Here is a 25370-nt window from a genome sequence, read left to right as displayed (position 1 = left end):
GGCCAGATACCTGACTCTTGCCCCTCCTCAGAGCTCCTCTTCCTTGCTTCATCAGGATAATGACTTAATTAATGAGTTGTTCTTGTTCATTTGAAGGGAGAACCCGGTCCACCAGGCAAAGCAGTGGAAATGAAGGTAAATAAAATAAAAATTATAGAGCATATCTATGTCGGAAACACTTCCCTCTCTGCCTGGGGTTGGGATGGCAGAGGGGACTCAATGTGTGCCCCCAGGCTTCGTCACCACCACCGGCTTCCTGGGCTGGAGAAGTTCTGACCCTTCTTTCCTCTTGCAGGATCTGGAGAGGCTTTTTGAAGCAAATGGTATCAAGGTGGGTAACGCTTTGACTTTCCTTCTGAGAAGGTGTTTGTAATTAAGCTTTTTCATCTATCCCTTCTGACAAGGTGTTTGTAATTAAGCTTTTTCATCTATTTCTTCTGGCCTTCTGGAGCCTATGTGTGCTCCCTCAGGTCCAGAACTGGCACTCAGTAGAAGGCAGGGTTATTAGATTTCCTTTTACAACTTACCATGTATATTCAATAGCTTATTTGACAGCTTTTCTGCTGCTATATTATAGTGGGGGTGGTTTTGAGACCTGTGTGACATTGAGACTTGGCAAATACTCATTCAGAGCTTGGTGCTACCACCTGGGTTGGCTTGTACGTCAGCACTGGGTCTGCGCAGTCAGCAAGAAGAGACCCACACAGAATCCTGGGTGCTCTGACCATGCTGTGTGTCCTGTTCAGCACAAAGTCCAGTTTGGGCTGATCCTCAGCTCGTAACACAAATAATAGTGAATAGTCACTGCACAATACAGCACTGATAGACTGATGGCCTCCCTCTGGACTCTCAAGGTGGCCATCAAGCTTAGGAAGAGTGATGAGGCTCAGCTTGTAGTATCTGCCAGGCAGGCAGGTGTAGTTGTGCTCGTTACCTTCAGCTCTGTTCTGTAAGCTGGTAGATGAAAGATTGGACACAAGTTGGGAACGTGCACTTGCAGCCCAGAAGACAATTGTATCCTGGGCTGCATCCCCAGCAGCGTGGGCAGCAGGTGGAGGGAGGGGATCCTGCAGTGCTGGTCCAGCTTTGGGTCCTCAGCACAGGACACACATGGACCTGCTGGAGAGGGGCCAGAGGAGCCACAGGAATGACCCGAGGCTGGAACAGCTCTGCTGGGAGGACACGCTGAGAGAGTTGGGGTGTTCAGCTGAAGAAGAGAAGCTCTGGGGAGACCTTATTGCAACATTTCCAGACTTAAAAGGGGCTGATAAGAAAGATGGGGACAGACTTTTGAGCAGGACCTGTTGCAATAGGACAAGGTGTGATGGTTTTAAACTAAAGGAGGGAGATTCAGGCTGGACATGGGTAAAGAATTTTTACAGAGAGGGTGGTGAGAGCCTGGCCCAGGTTGGGCAGAGAGGTGGTGGATGAACCATCCCTGGAGACATCCCAGGCCAGGCTGGACGGGGCTCTGAGCAACCTGAGCTGGTGAAGATGTCCCTGCTCATGGCAGGGCGGGAACTGGATGGCCTTTGAAGGTCCCTTTAAGCCCAAACTATTCTAAGCTCTGGAGATGTAACCAAGGGAGGTGAGGGACTGACTGATCTGGTCAAATGTGGGGGTTTTACTCAGGATGGGGAGATTCACCACGTAAGCACCACCAATCAGCTCCTAGATGCCCAAACCATAGACCCCTATATTAATATTGGTCCTTGGCTGCTGGGACCCATCACTTCACCAGGTTCCCTGTGAGCCCCACTGGAAATGCACCAACCATTGTTCAGGGGTGGCTGCACTTGCACTGTTGTGTGCCAGGAACAGGAGGGTGGCACTGGACTTCTTCCCTAATGGTCTCCACTGGTTGCAGCTGGCACTGCTGAGGGACCTCTCCAATGCGCTACTGCGGGACGGGCTGGACAGGCTGCTTTGGCAGCTGGGTGGCTCCAGGACAAGCAAGACCTCCAGGAGAAAGCAGGTACCTCTACATGCCACTGAGCACGGCCTGTGTATTGTCATCCATCATCCTCAGAGGGCAGACAGACCTGGAAGGAAATGAGAGACAGAAATGAGTCATTGAAGGCTTCAGGGTCACCTCTGTCGTCAAGCAGGTTGCGGTGACTTGCAGCCACTGTAAGAAACAATTAAGCTAGAAGAAGATAATGGCTGATGGGATTGCAAAATACTGTCTTTTTCAGTAGAAATAGGAATCAGTCAACCCATGTTGTTGATGGGGTAGCTAGAAGTCGTTCTCCAAAGCCATCAGCCTCTTTGCGCTCTTTGAGGGCTGGGGGTTGCTGGGGTGGTGGGTGTACAAGGGAAGCAAAGCAGCTGCAAGCATGAAAAGTGTAGATTGAGAAAATTTAAAAAAGAAATTATTGAAATGAGAAGCATGAGATGGTTTAGCTTGCACATTAGGAAGGATTTCTTTATTGGAAGGGTCATTGGGCATTGGAACAGGTTGCCCAGGGCAATGGTGGAGTCACCATCTCTGGAGGGGTTGAACAGACACAGAGATGAAGTTCTCAGGGACGCAGATTAGTGTCAGGGGTGGGGTAGCAGTTGGACTTGATGATCTTGAGGGTCTTTTACAACCAAAATGATTCTATGATTCTAAGCGATCATAAGGGCAGCCTCAGAAGCAAAGAGGGGTCTCTGGGAAGCAGAATTAGCTTGGAAGGAAGGCTTGGAGGTGACCAGCAGGGAATTGTTGACATTCCATTCTGGTTTGGGAAGGTCAACAGGTGAGACAGAGCATGCTGGAGAGATGGGGCCATGGGCAGAAATAACCCATCACGATCCAGCTCTTTGTATGTGTGGTTCCTGGGAGCTCAGGTTTGTCTCGGCCACATCAACTCACTGTTGTCTGATGTTGCAGGATTCACTGGTGTTTGATACTTCTCGTGATGCCCTGGCCAACACTGAGATGACAGAAGCAGCACGTGGCCTGGAGATGGAGGCTCAGTTTGTGCCAATGTCTGGAGGACTCCCTGAGGTGAAAATAACCAGCAAAATGGATGGAGTGTTGCTATGTAGATCTGTGCTCCAGTCCATCTGGTTTGCTGTAGCAATATTAAGAGATTGCTCACCCAACGTGTAGCGGCTGTCTGTGAGCTCCCAGTCCATTCTCCAGTGATGAGAGATCCTCCTGATCCTCCTCCCTTCCTCTCCGTCTTTCTTGCCTTCTGAGCAAAAACCAGCACAGGTTGGGCTGACTTCAAACCATCCTCATGCTGGTGATCTGTTGAACTTGCCCTGCAGCTTCTTACTTGGAGGCTGTAAAATAGATGGATCACTCCTGCTCCAGCAGAGACAGATCCAATCCTGTTGTCAGGTTGGGTTGAGATTGCCCAAGAGAGGAGTCCCTGCCATGACTCCACAGTCCTTGTTTGCTTGAGGAACCAGACAAATTGCTAGAGACTATCTAGTCACTTGCATCCTTTGCAATTGCAAGTAACAGCTTGTGTTACAGGAATTAGGAATTTGTTAGCAATGTTAAGGCTTAATTTCCATGCTGGACCCAAGTTCCAATGTGATACAACACACCTCCAGGAATACCATCAAAGGGATGTATCCAGGTCTCCTCTCATAGCTGCTGGAGGAGTCACAGATCTTAATTTGCCTGTACTAGACTGTTCTGATAACCAAGAAGCGACTCATTCTCCATAAACTGGTCACTGTTTGGAACTGTTGTCTCTAACTGGAGCACAAGAGCAGTGGGGATGTTTGGAGCCAGCTCTTGATAATTTTATCTTCCTCTGTGGTTGGTTCAACAGTGACCCAGTTCCTCAGGTACTTAGACAAGGTGAGACAGGTTCATCAACTCCAGGCTCTTGCTGTGATCTCAGGTGAGACATTGCTTTTCTGGATCATTGCAACCTGGATGATAGATAGCATTTTAGGGCTTTGAGAGGAGAGGAAGTGCTCAACAGTAGATGTGTTTGCACCAAGAGACATGAACTGGATATGTGCCAGCAATGCTGGGATTTGGGGTATGGAAACACCAAAACTGCCTCTGTTGGGCTTTGGGAGCTCAACCCAACCTGGCAGAAAGAGCTGAGGACCTCTCTGCTCATCTAGACCAGTCTGTCTCAGCTGGTCTTCAACCAGAGAGCTGGGAGTGGAGGGGTCAAAGCAGCCCCCTCTGACCCACCAGGGATCTTTGCAGTCTGCCCCAACCCATCCTTGTCGGCACTTCACAAGTAAGGTACAAGAGAGGTCTCGGCACCTTGGGTCTCCAGCCTTGTCCTCCTGTCTCTGAGCATGCTATTGAATAAATGGCAGTGTTGATGAAGTAGGATATTGTGGGTGATGTCTCGACTTATGAAAAGTAGTAACTTTCTTTGGTCTCCACAGGGTTCATCTGCTGGTGGTTCTGAACCTGAGTACCAACCCCCAGAAAACCCTCCTGAGTACTTGGAGAAAACATCGGAGGAAAGATGGAAGGAGAGAGACTCAAGAGGGACAAACACTTATCTCAGCAGTGTATGTAAATGCCCTTTAAAAGTTACTTTTAGTTACTTTTCAATTTGTGCTGATTTAATAGATGCAAAGCAGTTACATTTCTCAAAGCTTGATTGGACAAATCCTTGCAATTCTGTGAGTTTTGCCCCTTCTTTACTGAAGTGAATTTGTGTCAGAGCCCAGAAAAGGATCTTCCATTCTGGTAATTAGTAAGATTGTGTGGTCGCTCATCTACCACCCTCTGCAGAGCTTGGCTGTGTCCCCACCACCCCCAGAAGATGACCTGCAAGGAAACCAGTCGATGGAGCTTCTTGAGTCCTTGGAGGAGAAGGTGGAAGGACAACCACAGCAGGACACCAGCCACGTATGTCTTCCCCAGCAGCGCTGGGCAGTAGACCAGTGTGGAGATAAGTGACAAACTGGGAGGGACTGGGAGGCAAATCTCTCACCCAGTGCTCTGAGTCCTGGGACGGCTCCTCTACAACCTCAGAGGACACCACTGTTCTGATATGAGACCTGGGCAGGAGGCTGATGGCCAACCTTGTCCTCTGCATATGAGCAGGGAAGTGGGAACCCCCCAATGGCCTTGGCAAATGTTTTGTTGGTTAATTTACCACTTCATTGGAGAAAAAAAAAGGACAATCTCCTTCTAATTTGAATCCAGCTGGCCTCAGCATCTATCCTATTCTTTTGGGCCTGGTTGATTGAATAGTTGATGATTCCCAATACTTCTTAAAATCAGACCCCAGACAGTGAATCGAATATATGCCCCCAACATGATATTTCCTTTTCCTTCTTGCTTTTCACCAATGTCTCAGAATAGTCCACAGACCCTCAGGTTTCCCTGAACAGCATTAGTCTTTTAGACCCTGGTATGCACCATCCTGAGCCCAGCTCTGGAGTGCAGAGTCTGATTCCCTAAAAGAGGAGGATTTTAGGGTCTGAGCAGGAATTTGGGGGCTTTATCCTTTTTAAGGACTCACAGATGAGCAAATTGTAATGTAACAAACTTCTGTGAGTCAGGTGAGCCAAGGTGACTGTCTCAGAGGAAACGTGATGCAGGGTAGCTTGCCTTACCTCTTCCTTCCAGGTCTGTAAGACTCTTGCCTCTTAAAAAGCTGAAGTGGTTTGTTTCTACACTTCAGCTGAGGGACAGCAGCAAGCAGAGAGGTCTCTTCCATAGCCAGGAGCTAGAGCTGCGTTACAAGTACATGTGTACACACCTCTAAGACACGTTATATCATTTTCAACAAAGTTGGAAGGTGCATCCAGGCTGGTAGCAGCAGCAATCACAGCTCAGTGCTGGGCAATAAGTTGTGGTGTTGCTGCAGTGTGGTTGTCGGAGCCTTAACATCTCATTTCACTCTTTTTTCTTTTCCTGGCCTCTTGGGCATGCGTCTTCTTCTAAGAGCCCAAACCATGCTCCACCGCCTTGTACCAAACCCAGAACCCCAGAGGTTGAACATCACCATAAGTGCACAGTCCAGCCCAGCTGGGAGACCCTACCCCAACACTATGCATTGCATGACACAAGCCCCAGTGATGGAGAGAGGGAAAACGCATTAATCCAGTGCTGGTTTAATATCTTTGCATACCGAAGTGCTCCAATATGATGGAGAGAATGCTCTTCTTGAAAATGCTCAGAGACAAGATACCACCAGCCTTAAAAAGTGAACTGAAAAGTCCGTCAGATGATTGATTGCAGCTACAGGCTTGGTTACTGCAAGGAACGGTATTAACAAGGATATTTCTAGGAATAGCAATGAGGGGGTAGATCAGAGTGGGGAGTTCCTGATGGAGGAAATCTCGCTCTGATTTAGGTGGTCTGCCGAACATTTGCTTCTGCTCTGCACTGTGTCTGTCTGCTGGCTCTGCAAATTAACACCACACTGAATCATGAAGCTGGAATGACCATGAATGCAGCAGCCACGAGAGGGCTCACAGCACAAAAACACACACACACACAATACACACCTGTGTAAATGTGTAAACTGCAGCTCTGGAGATGGTCGCCTGTGCCATGAGCATCCATCAGCTTTACTTCTCCTCTTGGATGCAGCGTTTCCCTTGGCTGAGAATGGTTAAGCTGGAAAGAGACCTGAAAGCATAGAGGATGGGGCCTCAAGCCCCTCATTTTTTCTGGGATTGGGCTGCAGGACCGTGGGAGCTTTATGGTGTCCTCCTCTCAAAAGCACGTAGAGCTCAGTACCATCCCTGGAGACATCCCAAGCCAGGCTGGATGGGGCTCTGAGCAACCTGAGCTGGTGAAGATGTCCCTGCTCATGGCAGGGGTGGCACTGGACGAGTTTTGAAGGTCCCTTCCAACCCAAACTGTTCTATGATTCTGTTACTTGCACCCAGAGACTAAGAAATTATGGGGGTCCCAAGTCTATGGCTCCAATTGAAACTGTGGACTTCAGCCGTGCTGGATACTCTTTGTGAGCAAACTCCTCACGTGCCTCCGTGTGGAGTCGTTTAATACATCAGACACATCACACACACAGCATCTTCTTCCTCAATGAAGTGGAAATGACCCCTATTTGTTCAGTGTCTAGGGGCTCAGTGCATCCCTATGCCCAGACACCATGGGAAGGAAACTGAATCATGTGGCCATGTCAAATGTGATTTTTGGGCAAAAAGGAGCATGTCCTGAGTAATCAGAGGCGTGAAGAATTGATTTAATCCCTGCATCTCAAGAACCAAAACCAGACATCTGTGTTCTTTTGGGGATGCCATTTTTTGCCCCCAAGTCCAATGGAAAATGTAGATTAGAGCCACAAAACTGATTTGTAGGTGGCTTGCAGGCTTGTTTATCACAAGAGACCCAAGACTGGACATTTTTTAGCCAAACTCAGGGTACCTGAGATGACTTGATTTCTGCATCAAAGAGCTTTTCATAGGGAGGAGATACCAAATGTTAAAGGGCTCTTTAACCTTGTGGTGGAAGAAAGGAGAGCCAAAGGGAGGAGACTGAAGACTTATAATTCAAATGAGAAATAAGAGCTCAAGCTGATTAACCCCAGGAGCAGGTTGTAGGGAGATGGGATAAGGCAACGATTCCCTACCTGTCCCTGCCTGAGTTATTAGATCAGAAACAGCGCACAGGGGGCTGTGGGAAAGTTTGTGCTTTGGGTTTATTGAAATTATATGGAATCACAGAATCATTTTGCTTGGAAAAGACCTTTAAGATCATCATTGGGGCTGGTGTGCAAGAGCCCTATGGATTAGCGCATGCAATATCAGTGCCGTTCAACAGCAACGCTGCAATGAGGTGTCCAGCAATAATTATTGGTGTAGTCCTGCAACTCGGTATTGCCAGATGCTTTTTATGAATCCCAGCCTAGAGGGTTCCCCATCAAATTAAGAGCTGTTTGAAAGGAGGTTTGATAGCATCATCCTTCCCGCCTTCATGTCCCGTGATCCCCATTTTGGTAACGGCATTTGTAAAAGTGGAACAGCTGCCACAAGTTTTTTAGGGCACTTCAAACCCCCCAGCACAATGGGATCTGCACCCCAGGGCACTTTCCTCAGTTGCTTTTGATGTAAAATCCCCTTTATCCTCAAGAGGAGGGTAAAGTGTGGTCCAAAGGTGAGGAGACAGGAGCAGCCCCTCTCTCCCTGCAGCTCCTCCATCCTCTCATCCCCGGTGGCTCCGGCAGCCAAACTGAGCTCAGCGGAGGGCGATGCAAAGACAGCAAAATAGAGCCGGTTGTTTTCCCATCAGCAGCAGCTATAATCAGGAATTTTACCTATGAAAAGGTTCATGAGGCCCTAGAGAGAAGCAGTCCATAATAGCCCAGGAGCTTCATCTCGGAGGTGCAATTTCTGCTGGCAGGAGTTAATGGGAGAAGTAAATTAACTGATATAAAGAGGCAGGATGAGCTCAGGTCCACGTGCCTGTGCAAGGAGCAGTGGCCAGTTATTCTTTCGGTGGATGAGACACTTCTTTGGCATTACAGGACTACACTGGTTATTCCTGCCTCCTCTGTCTCCCAAATCTCCTGCAGTTAAGCTTACTCATTTTCACAGTTAATTCAGATAGACGCCTCTGATTTTCTCCATGTGGATAAACCCACAGTCACTTAATTTTCCCACCTGATATCACAGAATCACAGAATGTTAGGGACTGGAAGGGACCTCAAAAAATCATCTAGTCCAATCCCCCTGCCTGATATATTGTTGGCCTTTTCTATTTATGTCTTTTCTGTTACTCTTTCTTTGCAGGAATACTTTTCTAATACTCCCCCTTTTATTTCCATTTTTCTCTTCCTGTCCTAATTTTATCTGTTTCTTTCCTCCTTTTCTTCCTTCTCTCTTTTCCTTTATTTTTTTTTACACTGCCATCAGTAAATCATTCCTTTAGAAAGCCACAACCTGTCTACTTTTCTTTGAGGTGCCTTATTGCTGGCATCTCAGAGTAGGAAAGTGCTAAAATTGCGAAGGAATTGCAGGATGAAGGAGAGTTATTACCCTCCGCAATTTCCCACCACCTCAGTAAATGGCAGCTTTATGAGATCGCATGCATACGGGTCGCCTTCAAAACCTCAGCGAGGTCTTGGCAACCCATGGGCTCTCCTCGCCGCTGCCTTGTGACGCCGTTTGCATGTTTGTGAATTGAATACGGGCTTGTGCTGAAGAGCTGCGGCGTTGGGGAAGAGCAGCTGGAAAGTGCCCGACGGAAAAGGACCTGGAGGTGTTGGTGACAGCGGCTGAACATGAGCCAGCGTGTGCCCAGGTGGCCAAGAGGCCACCAGCATCCTGGCTGGGACCAGCACTGGTGTGGCCAGCAGGGCCAGGGCAGTGACCGTCCCTGTGCTGGGACCTGGGGAGGACAAACCGCCAATTCTGGGGCAGTTCTGGGCCCCTCACGCCAAGAAAGGCCTTGAGGTGCTGGAGCGAGTGGAGAGAAGGGAACGGAGCTGGTGAGGGGCTGGAGCACAAGTGTGATGGAGCGGCTGAGGGACCTGGGGGGTTCAGCTGGAGAACAGGAGCTGAGGGGAGACCTTCTGATCTCTGAACTGCCTGAAAGGAGCTTGGAGCCAGGGGGGGTCGGGCTCTGCTCCCCAGGAACAAGCGCCAGGAGCAGAGGAAACGGCCTCAAGTTGCGCCAGGGGAGGTTGAGGTTGGATGTGGGAACAATTTCTTCCCCAAAGGGCTGTGGGGCATTGGAACAGGCTGCCCAGGGCAGTGCTGGAGTCACCAGCCCTGGAGGGTTGGACAGATGGACATGAGGTTCTCAGGGACATGGTTTAGTGCCAGTGTTGGGTTAAAGGTTCAACTCAATGATCTTGAGAGTCTCTTCCAACCCAAACCATTCTAAGACACTGTTTCTCCAGCTTGTCCTACGAACACCACTCAAGATGGGCACTCCACCACTCCCATGAGAAAACTGTGCCAGCATATCACTGACCTCTCTCTTATTCCTCCCGCTGTCACCCTCACCATCTTTCAGTAAATAATTTAAATTTGAATTGGACCAAAAGATTTTTTTTTCCTTACTTATTTTGGTGAGTCAGAAACTTCCTGGGTTCATCAGCCACTGGGTGAAACTATCATCTCTCTAGCTAAAATCCAGGAAAACAGGAATATCATCCCTGCAAACCTGACAGCATAATATCCATGGCTGCACTAATTGGCATTTCTTTGTAGTCTCACATTTAGGATTTACTTTCCCTTAACTTTAACCCTCTAAAATTCTCAACACATACTTCTAGATGAAATATTTTGAAATTAATCCAGGTGTTTGTTTCTACACCAAAAAATGTGGGAATAGTGCTAAATAACTACACCCCATCTGATTTTTTCTCCTCCTTCGTGTGCTCCTGGCAGGGTTGGTGTTTGGGTGCAAGGAGGGACCCAGCTTTCTTTCATTATAAATAAATTCAGAGCTTTTTTTGCTTCCATATCAAAATATTCAGCAAAGCTACATCGTAATGCATCCACTGTGTGGTTTGGGGAATAATTGCTGTACACTGAGATACCCAGTAGCTAGAAACGCTATAATCTTTACAACAGCAAGCAGATAATTTCCCGTTGCTAATATGGAAAAGAACACACAATTTGTGATACAGGGCAGTAACTATTTATACAAGTTTTACTGTGTGTGCATTAAATATATATTGCCCAAAATCACGAGTGCAGCAAATATCACCAAGTGGCAGGTTGAAGTGTAGCCATTAACAGACATTAATAGTTGTGTTGTTGCAATCAGGTATACTGGGTACATTAAATACGGGGAGCCATTTAAAATTCAAAGTTGCAGTATTTTAGCTGTTTTTTCTTTCTTTGAAATAGCAAGGAATTAATTGAACAGTGCTAAATAATATATATTAATATTACAGTATAAATAATAGCAGGTGCTTAGCAGGATGCTGTTTCCCTTCCTGCAGGAACATGTGAATTTAGATGATGGTTCTGCACTCCCAAGGCACATTAGAGCCAGGAGAACTGTTGAACATGAGACACATGTGGGAAAGACCTCGTTTCAACGTGGGAACTTTGGGCTGGCCTGTGGGCAAGAGCAGAGCCACCAGCATGATCCAGGAGGAAGCGGTGACCATTCCTTATTGGATCCATCACAGGTTCATCCTCCTGGTGCTCCAGGAGCTCGAAAATCTTTGTCTGGATTTGTGGTGAGTGAAAACCCTGTACAAGGGTACACTGGCCCAGGTTGGCCAGAGAGGTGGTGGATGAACCATCACTGGAGACATCCCAGGCCAGGCTGGACGGGGCTCTGAGCAACCTGAGCTGGTGAAGATGTCCCTGCTCATGGCAGGGGTGGGACTAGATGAGCTTTGAAGGTCCCTTCCAACCCAAACTATTCTATGATTCTATGAAAGTGTCTTCAAACATATGGACACAAGGGGACCCCTAGTTGCCCACTTGTGCGAAGTCATGATGAAGGTAGAGGGGGGTGAAGGGTCAGCAATAAATATGAATAAATAAAGCAAGAAACAGCTGCAGAAGAAGCTGTTTTTCTTGGCAGAGCAGATTGTTCTCCCTGTATCTGGCAAGGGAAACGTGATACTCGGAAAACAGAAGTGGGGAAAATGAAACTTAATCAACGAGGGAACATAAGAACCTAGTTCATGGGGAAAGCAGCATAACTGAAGGGTGGTTTGTGCCCTGAGAGTTTAGAAGACATGCGCATGTGAACATGTAAATATGTATTTGTGTGTTTATAAGCACATGCGTCTGCCCAATTATCATAAAATCATAGAATGGTTCGAGTTGGAAGGGACCTTCAAAGCTCCCCCAGTTCCCCCCTGCCATGAGCAGGGACATCTTCAGCAGCTCAGGTTGCTCAGAGCCCCGTCCAGCCTGGCCTGGGATGTCTCCAGGGATGGTTCATCCACCACCTCTCTGGCCAACCTGGGCCAGGCTCTCACCACCCTCATCGTGAAAATTTTCTTCCTTATATCTAGTCTGAATCTCCCCTCTTTTAGTTTAAAATTGCTACTCCTTATCCTATCACTACCAGCCCCACTAAAACATCTGTACCCAAATTACACAATATCCCAGAAATTGAAAGTGCAAAGAGTTTCTTTTCACAAAATTTGGATAAAATAACTATTTCCAGGAGTTAAGGCTGAAAAATTCTGAACAACAGTTTTCCCATAAGTTTGAATGAGTTTCCTTGAAAGTAGTGAGTGACTCTTACCCTGCGTTCCCAGGCGGAACAGCAACACTGAGCTGAGCTCATCCATACCATGAGCAAACACATCTTCTCATGGTCCTCTGTAAAGAGTTGTTCCAGTATAAGTTGGGGAACGAGCTGTTGGAGAGCAGTGTAGGGGGAAGGGACCTGGGGGTCCTGGGGACAGCAGGGTGACCATGAGCCAGCACTGGGCCCTTGTGGCCAGGAAGCCAATGGTACCTGGGCTGGATTAGAAGGGGGGTGGCCAGTAGGTCAGAGAGGTTCTCCTGCCCCTCTGCTCTGCCCTGGGGAGACCACACCTGGAATCTTGTGTCCAGTTGTGGCCCCTCAGTTCCAGCAGGACAGGGAACTGCTGGAGAGAGTCCAGCGCAGGGCAACAAAGATGCTGAAGGGAGTGGAGCATCTCCCGTGTGAGGAAAGGCTGAGGGAGCTGAGGCTCTGGAGCTGGACAAGAGGACACTGAGAGGTGACCTCATTCATGTTTACAGACATGTAAAGGGTGAGTGTCAGGAGGATGGAGCCAGGCTCTTCTTGGTGACAACCAGTGATAGGACAAGGGGCAATGGGTGCAAACTGGAACACAAAAGATTCCACTTAAATTTGAGAAGAAACACTCTTCTCAGTGAGGGTGGCAGAGCCTGGCCCAGGCTGCCCAGAGGGGTTGTGGAGTCTCCTTCTGTGCAGACATTCCAACCCGCCTGGACACCTTCCTGTGTAACCTCATCTGGGTGTTCCTGCTCCATGGGGGGATTGCACTGGATGAGCTTTCCAGGTCCCTTCCAACCCCTGACATTCTGGGATTCTGTCCCATCTGGGACATCTGGACCAGATCACAAAGAGAGTGGAGGCCACCCCATATCCAGAAGCACTTTGATGAGGGTCTCCTGATCCCTGGTGACACAGCTTTCCCGCGAGATGCTTCCATCCTCTCCACTGGCTGCCTAACATCTCCCTGTTCAGAGGTGTCTTTTCCATGTCTTAGGGGTGAAACATTTCTCCAACTTCTTTCCCATTTTCCTCTTTTCTTTTTTGATTCAAGGCATACCCAGGCCCTCATCGCCCAAGGAGAATTAAGGTACAGCATTTATGTTGTACTCCTTTCATCACAGCTGCATGCTGTGAGGATGTAGCTGGTCCTTTCTCCCACCACACTGCATCCCAGCCCTTTTCTGTATATGTATTTTTTTTCTTATAGAAGGAGAAAACTGGCCCAGCAGATCCACCCTCCTGTGGCCAAAAGGTCAGTGCTTTTGTTTCACTTTTTAAAGCAGGTATCAAATGGTGCTGGGGGTAGCCAGGATGGTGATCCATCTCTCAGGCCAGTCACATTTGGAGGCTGAGGAATAATGGGTGAAAATTGGCCAGGCCAGTGGGTTCAACAGAAGTAATCAACAGTTTTGGCCATTGATGATGAGCAGAGATCTCAGGCTTGAACCTTTCACAGCTGATACAGATGGGGGGTTTGTGTTTTGAGGATCCTTAATCTCTCCTCTGTGAACTTCTCCCATGTCACTTAAACTCATTGAATCATATAATAGAATAGTTTGAGTGGAAGGGACCTTCAAAGCTCATTCACTTCCCCCTCTGCCATGAGCAGGGACATCTTCAGCAGCTCAGGTTGCTCAGAGCCCCATCCAGCCTGGCCTGAGATGTCTCCAGGGATGGTTCATCCACCACCTCTCTGGCCAACCTGGGTCAGGGTCTCACCACCGCAGTGTAACAAATTTCTTCCTCATGTCTGGCCTGAATCTCCCCTCCTTTATTTTAAAACCATCACCCACTTGTCCTATCACAACAGGCCCTGCTCAAAAGTCTGTCCCCATCTTTCTTATCAGCCCCTTTATGTATGGAAAAGCCACAATAAGGTGTCCTTGGAGCTTCTCTTCTCCAGGCTGAACACCCCCAACTCTCTCAGCCTTTCGTTATAGGAGACATGTTCCTCATGTTGTATTCTAACATCTGCAGAAGCCTGAGGAAGGGAGACCCTCATCTTACCACTTGTATCTGGCTTTTACTCTGCAATTTATAATTTCCCTCTCTGCATTTCCACTGCACAGGATAGGTAGGACAGGGTGAGGGACATCTCCAGTCTGATCTGGGAATGTAAGTTGTGAAAATGAGGGGTTCCCCTACAGATATCTGCCAAAAGCTGATGCAGGAACAAGAGCAGCACCTGCCTGGTCTGAAGAGGGAGGGAAAAACATAGCAATGCATCTTTGCGATGGAAGGTGTTGTTTTCCAGGGAGAAATGGGAGCTCCAGGAGCCCGTGGAGACAAAGGAGAAAAGGTAACTATAGCGTTTTTCTGGTCTGAGCTTCTGAGACCAGGAGAAGGCTCTCTGTGCTAAAAAGGTCTGGAAAGGGAGAGGAAGCTGGGGACGTGCTGATGGAGAGGACATTCAGGGTCTATAGAAGACTGTACCTATGTAAATTGGGATTCCCACAGTCCCACCTCTATCCCTGAACCTGTCTGCGTGTTTCTGTTCCCTCCCTTCCAGCAACTCTAACGCACATCTGCCATGCACCCAGGGGTAAATGCTAAAATTCAGGAGGTTTCCCTCATGTTCATCTTCTGTTTTATCCATGAGCTAAACCAGGTGACAGACAAGCAGAAACAAGCCCTGGTGTGAGGACAGAGGTGGAAGAAGTGCCATGCAAAACAGCATTTCATTAACAATGTTGGCAGCAAAGACTTACAGGGACCAGATTGCGGATCTGTGGGTGGTGGGACCCAGATATTCAGGAGAAAGGCAGACAAGGCAGGATGGTTGTTAAAAGGGAAGAGGAACTGATGAGGAAGGGGTACTTGCGTGAGCTACTGTTTGAACACCTGGGTGGTGCAACATCCTAGGGACACAGGTATGAGAAGGGAGGGAGGGGAGGTGGCTGGAAGGTGGATGGTTTCTGTCTTCCAGGGCCAGCCTGGGGAGATGGGAGAACCTGGAGAAAAGGTGAGCTGTGGAGCTGGTGTCAGCAGCTGGAGCAGGACGGTGTTACCAGATAAGTGGCCCAAATCCATCACTGGAGATTGCCATATGAAAGTCAATATCTACTGGGTCAGCCCAGTACTCCGTTTCCTTCCTGGGAGCAGTGTGGCTCTGTGTTAGTGCATTTGGCTCTTCCCTGGTCATGCAGCCACTGCCCACCTCCTCTGGGGACGAGAGGTGGAGGTCAAAGGGGCCAGTTGCTCCATGCTGCAGTTGGCCATAAACAGAACTGGAAACCTTTGCTTTTCCTCAGAGTTGCCCTGAGGTTTTACTTCACATGAGCTCTCCCACAGACTTGGTAACTCTTTCTTCATTTCACAGGGCACGAAAGGTGACAGAGGTGAAAATGGTCAAAAGGTAAGGAGCACTGTTGGTACCGAAGTCAGGAGTGTCTCTTCTTACACTGTGAGAACTTGTCTCCTGCTCTCCCTCCGTGACTTCTCTCCTTTTGCCATATCTAACCTCCCCATCTCAGAGGAAGGTGTCCATGTAACCTCCTGAGATATGGCCTCAGTGTGGCCAGGACAACTTGCTCTCTGATGACCCAACATCTCCCTGTTCACTAGGAAGGAACCCCAGATGGCTCACATAGACAGGACATCCACCTTAAAAATGAGTAGTGCCACAAGATATGAGTCTCACCTGGAGTCCTCTAGCACCATAATATTCCTGCAACTCATCTCTCTCTTCTCTAAAACTGTGTAAAAGCTCTTTAGAAGCTTTATCTCTCCAGGTCATAAGACTTCCCAGCATCTAGAGGAAATGTGATGGTCAGTGTTATACTCTGGAGAAACCCTCAATGTAGGATCAGCTCTGAGGAACTTCAGCTCATGCTGGTCCAGGGAGCAGCATGAAGCAAGATCTGATTTTGATGGGCCCACAGTAGAAGGAATGTTCTTGCTTTTTCATTACCACCTTCTTTTCACAGGGAGAACCAGGAATTGGATTCAGAGGTCCTGTTGGTCAGGCTGGGCCGCCTGGATTTAAGGTAAGCATTTCTTCTCTTTTAGATAGGATCTCATTTGTTTTTTGCTCTTTTTAGTCCTTGCTGATCTTTCCACCACTGGGTGTGGAGCACAGAGCTGGCTGGGACTGCAAAGATCAAGCACCAAAACCAGTCCCAGCCTGGTAAGGCAGGGACACCATCACATGCGGCTGAGACAGAGAGAGTGTTCTGTATCTTCCAAAGAACCATTTCAAAGCAGGTGGGGTCCAGGGAATAAATATGTCTGTGAAAAAAGATCCAGAGAATTGTGGTCTCAGCAGAGATGTGCTTTTGCAAACACCCAGGACATTACAGATGTACAGAGTTTGAATTCACCACATAGCTCTGAGGCTCTGCAGGTAAGGGCTCCCCAAGTATAGCAAGCCATAGTATAACACTTTCTCCAGCCCTAGGACTTCTCTTATGGAGTTGGGGTGGAAGAGGTGGCCCCAATTCTGTGTACTAGTCGTATGAATTCAAGGATTTCTCCCAAGACCTTTGCGGGGGGGAAGTTAATCTCACCTAAGATCCAAATTCCTTGTGATTCACTCAACAGGGTGAGCCAGGAGCCCCAGGACCTCCAGGAGCTCAGGGCATCCAGGGCATTCATGGCAACGCCGGCACCCCTGGCTCACAGGGGGACAGAGGGGTTCCAGGTCTGCCTGGGATGCCGGGCCAGAAGGTAGGTGGTGTGTGTTGAAGGGACTGTATGTGTTGTGTTAGGCATCTCAAGATGAAAACAACGATGGTCCTACTGGATGTCCACTGTGGGTCAAGCACCCACCCATCCAGGTCTCCAAACCCTGAGCCTATACATTATCAGTGAAGGGAAGCGGGAACAAAGCCTGGTTGCAAAAGGAGAGGTAACAGCATATATTAGACCAACTGGTGTAACTGGGGGGAAAAAAGGTGCCAAAAGGTTTGGCACAGGGAATGTCCCTCAAGTTCAAAACAAACAAACAAACAAAAAGCAGTGGAGCTCCAGGATGTCCTTCAAGTTAAAATAAATAAATCAAAATCAATGGAGCTCCAAGCAGGTGGGGGCCTGTTTTTCTTCTTTTGAATTTAGTGGTGTGACTTGGTGAGACAACTGGGAAGAACAGGGGTGGCAATAGCACAGGGGATGTCAGCAAGGGGGTTCGGGGTCATTAGCCTCTGGGAACAAAGGGAGAAATGGGTTACGTCTCATTGCAGGGACATGGAGGCTTAGTGGAAGGTGTTATGGGGGACCATAATGTGTCTAAACTGAGGGTCTCGGTGGAGCTGGAGTCCCTTCTCCTCAATGACAAGAAGCTCACACAAGGAGCACCCCAATGACTCTTCCTCCTGCTTTCTGCCAGTGAAAGGAACACCTAGGGGTACCACCTTCTGCTTTCTGCCTGGATGGGGGAAAGCACAACCCTTCCATCAACGCGTTCTACTCCTTAAAGGGTTTTGTTTTCAAGGGGGAGCGTGGGAAGAGAGGCCGGAATGGATTTGCTGGGCCCATGGGACCACCAGGATCCCCAGGAAAAGAGGTAACTTTTGTACAACACCCTTTAGAGCAGCAGAGGGATGGCTGGGAAGAGAGGCTGAGGCCATGGTACCTAAGCTGGGTGTGCTTTCACCTTCTTGGAGTACTGGGACAGGAGCACATCAAGGACATGCAAAGCAAATTCCTCCCTTCTATTTTGTTTTCCTTGCTCTACAGGGGATTCCTGGGACACCTGGACCCAAAGGCAACAAGGTGAGTATCAACCTGTGAGGCAGGTCACAAGTAGCTGAGATCCCAGGGTGGCAATGGGACAGTCCATTGCCCTCCCCTGGCTCCTTAGCCCTGACCCCATCCAACCACTTCATCTCTCTTTCACCCTCATGCCCCATGGCTGCTGGAACATCCTTCAGAGAAAACAGCAGGAAGTCAATGGAACTGAGTCTTCTGACTCTTTCTTTCTGTGACTTTTAAATCATGGCCAAACTAATCAGCAATTGTGTGATGTAGTGTCCTTGCTTCAAATGAGACCTCTGGGGTTCTCTGTTCTGCAGGGAGAAATCGGCATTGGAGCAGCAGGCCCAAGAGGTCCTCATGGACTGCCTGGCCCTCAGGTAGGTAACAGAATCACACACTGGTTGGGGTTGAAGGGACCTCTGGAGATCATCCAGTCCAACCCACCTGCTAACGCAGGGTCACCAGAGCAGATCACACAGGAAGGTGTCCAGGTGGGTTTGAATGTCTCAGAGAAGACTCCACAACCACTCTGGGCAGCCTGGGCCAGGCTCTGGCACCTCAAAGGAAAGAAGTTTCTCCTCATGTTCAGTTGGAACCTCCTGTGCTTCAGTCTGTGCCCGTTGCCCCTCATGCTGTTGTTGGGCACCACTGAACAGAGTCTGGTCCATCCTCTGACACCCACCCTGGAGATATTTATAACCATTGATAAGATCCCCTCTCAGCTTCTCTTCTCCAGCTGAACAGACCCATCTCTCTCAGTCTTTTCTCATAAGAAAGATGCTCCAGACCCATAATCACCTTTGTAGCCCTTCGCTGGACTTTCTCCAGTCTCCTTGTCCTTCTTAAACTGGGTCCCTCCATAAAAGTTCCTGGCTTGGCTTCTTGCAGCCTACCCTTGTTTGGAGGTAGATTTACGCCACCACCTCCCACTCACTCATCTTAGCAGATGCCTAAAGGGCTGATTTCCGACCCCTCCTTGATTTTTCACCAGCCAGATTTGGAGCTGGCACCGACCAGACTCTGTCCTCAGGTTGCAATTAGTTTAATTAGACACCCTCAAGCATTGCAGATGCACTGATCAGCTGCATGGCCAAGTGAATCCTGCCCTGCTGACTGTGTTGGCTGTGCTCTCATGGGCTAGATGGGAGCGTTGAAGTCAATATCTACACCCCAACATCTGCATGTCTTAGTTCTAGCGGTTCGGTGAAGACCCACTTCATTTTTATATGGTTTGGGGATGCTACTCATTCCTTCAGAAATCTGCCTCCAGCTCTTTTTTATCCTACTTCCCCTCTTCCCTCCTGTTGTCCTGGCAAAGGAAAACCAGCCCTCATCATCCTTGGGACAGCAACGTTCACTTTTTCTCACGTTGCTAAGAAGTTTTCGTCTCCTTCTGGCAAAGACCCCAGGGAGACCTTCTTGAGTTGTAATCAGAGGCCATGTTTCAATTTGCTGCTTCTGTGGCTGTTCCACGAATAAACTGATTTTATGCTGCAATCCATTTAGACAAACTCTCCATCTGCCAGCAGAACTGTTCAATGAGGCCCCTGAGACAAAGCACTTAATGAGAATGTCAACAGCTGTGAGAGGTCTGGGGTAAACCTCGCTCAAGCTTCATTATCTGGAGGAAATTATGAAATAATGTTTCTGCTCTTCTGACTCCAGCATAAATCTAAAGTGAATCACAGAATTTCAGATTACATTGGCTTTATATGAGAGATCTAAATTTGGCCTCACAGGACGATGCCTGGGTCTAGGCATCTTAAAGACAGGTAAGTCTTGTAGGATCTACCTAGGAAGGTCACAATAGGATTTCATAGACCCACTAGCACAGCTATCCCTTGTAGCAAAGTTTATGAGGAGCCAATAGCACACTTAAAAGGAGGCTCAGAACAAGGCCTTCAGCATCTGGATACCACAGCTGGGCTTGAAGATAGGCCTCACATCAGTCTCCAAAGGCACAACTTACTGTTGAGCAGTTGACTGGTGGCCTCTTCCTTCTGCAAGTCCATGGTGTGAGTTCCAGGTGAATTCTTGGCTGCCTTATTTATTGTGGTGAGCCCTCCTGAAATCATGTTTGGTAATGAGTTATAAATATATAGAAAAAGCTACTGAGCCCTCTAATCAGTGTCAAGAAGTCTCTCTGTCCCAGGACCATCTTAGACCTCTCTCTGTCCCTTGTTTCATGTGACTTTGTCAGAGATAAGTAGCTTTTGGAGTGGGATGCACCATATCATCCAGCCTCAGATAGCTTCTGAGCTAGTCCTGCTGGGGCATCTCTATACCAAGAGAGAGGAAGAGGCACCTTTTTGGAGTGATTAATAGCATGCTACATCAGGCGCAGATCATCCCACAAATGCATATTTCTCTCAAGGACTGAGGAGAAACTGAAGCTTCAAGCTGACCAAAGCATAATTCTCTAAACACTGCAGTGTCCACCTGCATTGACAGGTGGATGGTCTCAAGCACTTTAGGCTCTTTGATCCAGGTCAGTAGGAGAATTAAGGCACCTAATTCAGATGGAGGTGTAAGTGAACAAGGTTGGATAACTGCTCAAGGATCTGTGCTTGTGCATGCTTAATTCCTATTGTCCTCAGTGCAGAGCTCTGACTGTGTGTGTTGCATTTGTCTTTGCTGGTGGCCATCAGTAACCCTATTACAGAATCATAAAATAGTTTGGGTTGGAAGGGACCTTAAAGATCACTCAGTTCCCCCCCTGCCATGAGCAGGGACATCTTCACCAGCTCAGGTTGCTCAGAGCCCCGTCCAGCCTGGCCTGGGATGTCTCCAGGGATGGTTCATCCACCACCTCTCTGGCCAACCTGGGCCAGGCTCTCACCGCCCTCAGGGCAACAATTTCTCCTGAATCTCCCTCCTTTAGTTTAAAACCATGACCCCTTGTCCTATCACAACAAGTCCTGCTGAAAAGTCTGTCCCCATCTTTCTTATTAGCCTCTTTTAAGCACAGAAAGGCCGCACTAAGGTCTCCCTAGAGCTTCTTTTCTCCAGCTGAACACCCCAACTCTCTTAGCCCAAGATATTATTGATTTTCTGAGCTGCAAGCACACATTGCCAGCTTATGTCCCATCTTTCGTCCTCTATCTTCTTCTTCACAGGGTGACGAGGGCATCGTGGGTGTCCGGGGCCCCCCTGGAATGATGGTGAGTGTTAAAATATCATGGAGAGCTGATTTTACAGCATGGGCAACAGTGGGCTGAGGGCTGGCAAAATCCATGTTAGCAATGAAAAAATTAAACTGGGTCAATGCTTTCAAGTGGGAAATAGAGATTTGGGGAAGCTGAATTGTGACATATTGGGATGTGTCAGTGTAAATATCATAGGCAGTGGTGAGACATCATCTGTTGTGCTGAGCACTGTTGCTCTATGCTCTTGTCCATTTGACCGACTCACCCACAGGCTGCTTTTGAAGTCCTCCTAAAGCATCACTACCTCTCTGTTCTTCTTTGTCAGGTCTGCTTTGTCTGCATGAATTTCAGCATCTTATTCTGTTGTAAATTCCATTTTCACTGATAGGGGACTGCGACACAGATCACAGCTGGCATTTCAACAAACATCTTTTTATTTATTAGACTTTTGTCTCTAACAGAATTAATCTGTTATTACGAGCCAGATGGGCCTTTATGAGGTTCCTCAGAGGGCCAATGGTGGTTGCAGAACCAGGTTTCACTTTGGAATCTCAACCCTGAAGGGCTGATTCTCAGCAAGACTGGCCCTTTCACAACGAGGGCTTGCAAGATGATGTGTCCCAGTGGTCAGAGCCAGCAGCACAGGGGATGGCAAAGCCCAGGTTTTATGCCCTTTGGGAAATGTCTGTGCTTTATCTCCTCCCCATCTGCCCTGTCCATGCCCACCTCTGTGATGAGCTGCCAGCTCTGCAGGTGGAAGGTCCCACCTCTCTGCATGTTCATGGGAGGTCACCAGTCCCCCAGTTTTGCAAATGAGTTACACCTGGAGTGACCACTATGGCTTTTCAGCTCTCCAGGAGTGTTTCTCATCTTCTCTGTCTCCAAGGACTCTGACCTGCCCTGGGGGACATCTGGGGATCCATGTTGCCCCCACCTATGAGGAGCCCTCCAGGAGCAACCCTTCCCCAATGCTCTCTGAGAGGTGGAGGCTGCCTCTTGCTAAACATACAAAAATCACAGTACGTGCCTTGCAAAAGGGGGGACATTGACTAAATTTATACACCCACCAAGAGATCCTGAGTTGTGCCTGAGACCTAGTGATGGGCAGAACCTTAAGGCTAAATTTTCTCTTTGAAACAGTGTGATTTACTTCTGAAATTGATCTTGGAGAGAAGGAAAGGAGAGTAGAGACTCCTGTGCCAGTCCCACCAGCAGCTTCTCCATGGTGGAGCCCATCCTTGGAGTCAGCTCTGCCTTCAAGCAGAGGTTGCTCTTTCCTAACACCTTCCCCTTCTGATATTTACCTTCACGTCTTGTTTTCTGTTCTTGCAGGGTCTAAAAGGCTTCCCGGGTGTGAAAGGCGAAAGAGTAAGCAACGGTTATCTTTCTCTGCAGCAGCCCACACTGCTGATGCTCCTGTTGAAACAGTGGGGATAATCCCAGCATCTTCTGGGGGTGAACTGGGATGGCACCTTGGTCAGGATATGAAGTGTGAAGTGGCACTAGCAGCCCTCAGTAAAGCCTGGGCTGGGATGAGGGTGCATGTGGTCTTTGTGCATGCCTAGGTCTTTTCAGAAGGTAATATGGGACAGAAGGAGACCCCTGGTATGTTCTGCTTGATCCCCAAATGTGCAGGGTTGGGGGAAAAGGGCTAGGGAGCAGATATTCAGATCACCAAACAGGCAAAACATACCCTTTCATTTGCCTATGTGACCAGAAGTCCCCTTGGTTTCCTCCTACATCCCACCCGCAACCCTTGGAAAATGCAATACTGAGAAGAACACATTTTGGTCTGAATGTCAGGGGTGTGCGATGGGATGCCAGGGGTGGGATCCACACACAGATCTGTCTGTGTCTACTTTCCTGTCCCCTCCTCGTCCTTGCAGCCTCTTCCTTCTCCTGCTGCCACCATGCCAGTCTTGAGCACTGGAGAAGGTTATGAAATGCCACCAGGAATGAGTCCTGACCTTCAGCTTCATGTCCCATGCCCATTATAAAAATCTTCCAGAAAAAGCTAATATTTCATACACTTTCAGTAAAGCATGGTAGATTTGAGGTTGAAATTTGGGAAATCCTGTATTATATAGGATGTCTTCCCACCCTAGATGTAGTGTAGACCCATCCCTGTAGCATGGAGATGCTACGTCCCATTGAGAGGTCAAAATTCAGCAATAGCCCCACATCACAGATCAGAGCATCACGCAGAGCATCAAATCAGACAAACCACTTTAGTCCTCTGGGTCTTTATTTTTTTGTCAAGGCAATAAATTCTAGTTGTACGCAATCTCTTGTGGTAAGCTGATCATTTTGCAGAATGCCCAGAGGAACTGACTTCCAGCTGTGATAGATCTTAGTGGCTTGAGTGTGAATCAATGGACTGAGCAACACAAGAACAGTGAGTCAAAAGGGAATTTCTCACTGTCTTTTTTGTTTCTTTTCCTGTGTTTAGGGTGATCGGGGACTTCTGGGACCCAAGGGAGAAAGAGTAAGGACATTGCAGATTGTGACTTTCTGGGGCAGATGGGGTAAAAGGGTTCCAGAATTTTATAATTACCAGTAAGGAGATAGACAGTTATTTAAATGTCAGTGATCTTACAAGGTAGAGGTGTAAATAGAGAAAAAAAAAATTATACGTGTTTTTCAAATATCTGGGGTCTTAGTGAGTTTGTAGGATTCGTGTTGTTACATGTGGGTGAATGTAGCCCACCCAGCATGGAATCATAGAATCACAGAATGGTTTGGGCTGGAAGGGAACTTCTAAGCTCATCCAGTGCCACCCCTGCTATGAGCAGGGACATCTTCACCAGCTCAGGTTGCTCAGAGCCCCGTCCAGCCTGGCCTGGGATGTCTCCAGGGATGGTTCATCCACCACCTCTCTGCCCAACCTGGGCCAGGCTCTCACCACCCTCACCATAAAAAATTTCCTCCTCATATCTGGCCTGAATCTCCCTCCTTTACTTTAAAACAATCACCCTTAGTCCTGAGCAAAGATCCCACATGGTAGCATGTAAATGCCTTTAATCAAAGAAGACTTTAAATCCTACCTTTGATCCATGGTGTTGGGTGCACTGCCACCCATGTTCCTGGATCAAGATCCCATCACCAATGAAATCTATAGGATTTGAGGCTCAGGACCTCCTGTGTACTTCTCTGTGTCCCTGCTCAGCCTCAGCGCCCTTAGGGTGAAGAAGTTTTCCTTCTGTCTAATAGAAATTTCACTTGTTGCAACTTGTCCTTCCACTGTTGGCCTCCAAGGAGAGCCTGGATCCATCCTCTCTACATTTTACACCCATGTAGGTAGTGGACGACAACATACAGGTGCTCACCTTCTTCTTGGGGGTCCCCACAAGGTGTCATCCACCTTGCTGATGCCTTCCTTGCACTGGACACAGCATTCCAAGTTGAGCTTGCATGGTAGTTTTGGCAGGATCCTACAAAACAACAACCAAAAAAAGTCACTTTGGTAGCTATTTGCTGCGGCACAAAAATGCCTCCTGTGAATTAAGGGAGGAAGAAAATTTCTACTAATTTTGCTATAAGCAGCTCACCCCAAAGCAAACCACAATCTTAAAATGCCTGAGCTGGCTCATAGCAGGCAATGCAAAAATAACTACCCAAGCGCTTCTGGAAAATGCACAGAAAATGCTGAACTTTCACCCAATATTTTGTTAACTTCCTTCCTGGCTGAAATGGCTTGTTAGAAAATGAGTTTTAGAAAACCTCCATGACGATTCTGCCTTTGAGTCATGCAGTATTAAATGATTAAGGCTGATTTGTCTCTGGGGAAAATACTTTCAAAGGGGACTCGCTCCAGAAACGAATCAATTCTTAATCTGCTTCGTGAAGAGGCCCCAAAAAAACTTTCCAAATTGAAGGAATGTGTAATGTTTTTTCCCTAAGAATACCTTAATAAAATACAAGGTGGAGTGCAAGATAAAACAGGAGGGGAGGATAATTGGCTTGGGTTTGTTCCACATGATTACAGCTTAACTTTCTTTCTAACTCTCCCTTGATCAACACAGGAGTAACTGTGTGAATCCCAGGGCCTGTGCTATGTACTGGACCAAACTACAGGATCTTTATCCTCCCTTTTGTACCGAGAACTGATTGAGCCCCATCCCACCTCCATTATAGACCCTTCAGAGTAGGAGGGTGTATTAAGGCAAAATTTGATTGGGGTCTGATTGCAATGGTTGGATAAACTGCAAAAGTTTATCAGATTTTGGGGAATATCGGTTGATGAGTGGTTGTTAAGGCTCTCGCAGCAAGGAACTGTCACCCTGAACAGGGATGTTTGGAACACTTAAGAGACCTGGTGCCAAGGGACTCCTTTTCCAATGGGCTACACTTGCCTATTAGAAGGTGTCTTTAGCCCTTCCTCCAACAGCATCACCACTTTGGAGACACAACCATTACTTTGCTAGAGC

At 48.0% G+C, this 25370-nt stretch overlaps 1 protein-coding gene across 1 annotated transcript in view; it reads left to right on the top strand.

Moving 5' to 3' along the window:
• Positions 1-25370, top strand: part of LOC308050004 (uncharacterized protein) — a gene marked incomplete at both ends in the record, with an annotated part of 103844 nt that overhangs the window by 46880 nt on the left and 31594 nt on the right. Inside the window, 17 exon segments of the mRNA XM_080359912.1 lie at positions 97-135; positions 296-331; positions 1868-1975; positions 2876-2992; positions 4709-4825; positions 10851-11093; positions 14361-14405; positions 15033-15068; positions 15426-15461; positions 16033-16092; positions 16646-16771; positions 17535-17606; positions 17780-17815; positions 18115-18174; positions 20914-20958; positions 22276-22311; positions 23393-23428. Coding sequence (XP_080216038.1) covers positions 97-135; positions 296-331; positions 1868-1975; positions 2876-2992; positions 4709-4825; positions 10851-11093; positions 14361-14405; positions 15033-15068; positions 15426-15461; positions 16033-16092; positions 16646-16771; positions 17535-17606; positions 17780-17815; positions 18115-18174; positions 20914-20958; positions 22276-22311; positions 23393-23428 — 1248 coding nt within the window.

Source organism: Nesoenas mayeri (assembly GCF_963082525.1).
Source record: "Nesoenas mayeri genome assembly, chromosome: 1".
In the NCBI taxonomy this organism is placed as follows: domain Eukaryota; kingdom Metazoa; phylum Chordata; class Aves; order Columbiformes; family Columbidae; genus Nesoenas; species Nesoenas mayeri.
The sequence above is the reverse complement of the archived record's forward strand: the minus strand, read 5'-3'. Positions and strand labels throughout refer to the sequence as shown.